The following is a 1,642-nucleotide window of genomic DNA, read 5'->3' as shown; positions in this document are numbered from 1 at the left end:
GTTTCGTATTATGCTCCATCGTTTCTTTTTATTCCACGCTCCCAGGCCCATCATGTTTTGTCCCATCAATGACGCTGCTGACGGACAATGTAATCCCATGTAACTTGAGTGACGATGAAACAAACTATTGCGGTCAATGGGACGATAACGATGAGAACGACGTGGAGTACGAGTACGAGGCCGAGGATGATGACAACCACGATACTGAATTCGAGGATGATGTTGACTTTGACAACAAGGAGGAAGTAGACCCAGTGGATGTAGCCGGTCCATCATCGGACCCCTCGACCGAAGTGCACGTGGTCAGTACGAATGCACCGTGCGCAACCGGTCAAGCTTCTTGCTCAAGGGAAATTGTTAAGACAGGTGATGAAGTTTGTTCGTCAACAGAGGATATTGCGGTAGGGAGTACTTTTCGATCGAAAGAAGATTTGCAGTTCAAACTCTCGGTGTACGCAATGAAGATGAATTTTCAATATCACGTGAAGAACTCGACAAAAGTTTGTATACTGTCGAATGCACTAAGGATGGGTGCAAATGGAGCCTACGTTCAAGGAAAATTAAAGGTTCAGATACTTTTCTTATCTCTACATTCTATGAGGTTCACAGTTGCACTATGAAACATGACCACCGGCAAGCTCGAAGTCGTGTGGTGGATCAGATTATAAAGTCCACATTTAAGGATGTAAGTCGACGTTATAGACCGAAGGATATTGTTAATGACATGCGGAAAAATTACGGTGTTAACATTCGATATGAAAAGGCGTGGCGTGCGAGAGAGAGGGCTTTAGAACTACTAATGGGATCGCCGAAGAAGTCGTACACTCTTTTGCGTAAATACGGTGAGGCGTTGAAATCGGTGAACCCAGGCACGGTATTTTCATTGAAGTTGGAGGACAATAAATATTTCCAATATGCATTCATGGCCCTAGGGTGCTCTATCCAGGGGTTTAGAAGTTGCATTCGCACTGTACTTGTCATCGACGGTGCACATCTGAAGGGAAAATATAAAGGTGTGATATTGATAGCCTCCTCTGTTGATGGTAATAATCAGTTATATCCACTTGCATTTGGAATCGTAGACAGGGAAACAAACGAGTCTTGGACTTGGTTCTTGGAGCGGGTGAAGAGTTGTATTGGAGATGTTGAAGGATTGGTGTTCGTGCCTCACCGGCACCGAACCATTAATAACTTTGTAACTTCTGTCTTCCCCACTGCTGAACACGTCAGTTGCATGCATCACGTGCAGATGAACTTGAATGATAAGTTCAAGATTCGGAGCGAAGGCGTGGAATGGCTATACCTCCTAGCAGCTAAGGCATTCAAGAAGTCTACCTTTAGGTATTATTGGAATCCGCTTGCAGGATTCCCAGAACTGCGACAGTACTTGGAGGAACTCGGGTTCGATAAATGGTCACGCGCATATCAACCTGGATTGAGGTACAATCAGATGACAACTAACATTGCAGATTTCATGAATGCAGTTCTAGTTCACGCACGATATTTGCCGGTCACTGCACTATTAGAACATTGTAGGGCTCTTCTGCAACGATGGTATTACGAACGACAGACGTATGCATCGACCAGAGCATCCATTCTAACTGATTATGCTGAGGGGATTGTTAAGAGTGCAGTGGAGTAG

The 1,642-nt window shown here is 44.7% G+C and overlaps 1 protein-coding gene across 1 annotated transcript; it reads left to right on the top strand.

Annotated features, from left to right (window-relative positions):
• Positions 1-616: 616 nt before the first annotated feature.
• On the top strand, positions 617-1,642 carry LOC111024830 (uncharacterized). The gene has a single exon (XM_022302626.2). It carries the CDS (start codon positions 617-619, stop codon positions 1,640-1,642), a length of 1,026 nt encoding a protein of 341 aa, XP_022158318.1.

Source organism: Momordica charantia (assembly GCF_013281855.1).
Source record: "Momordica charantia cultivar OHB3-1 chromosome 10 unlocalized genomic scaffold, Mcharantia_2.0 BLBB01000010.1, whole genome shotgun sequence".
Taxonomy (NCBI): domain Eukaryota; kingdom Viridiplantae; phylum Streptophyta; class Magnoliopsida; order Cucurbitales; family Cucurbitaceae; genus Momordica; species Momordica charantia.
The sequence above is the reverse complement of the archived record's forward strand: the minus strand, read 5'-3'. Positions and strand labels throughout refer to the sequence as shown.

Coding starts and splice junctions, on each gene's coding strand:
- LOC111024830 (XM_022302626.2), top strand. CDS start 617: ATGAAACATGACCACCGGCAAGCTCGAAGTCGTGTGGTGGATCAGATT.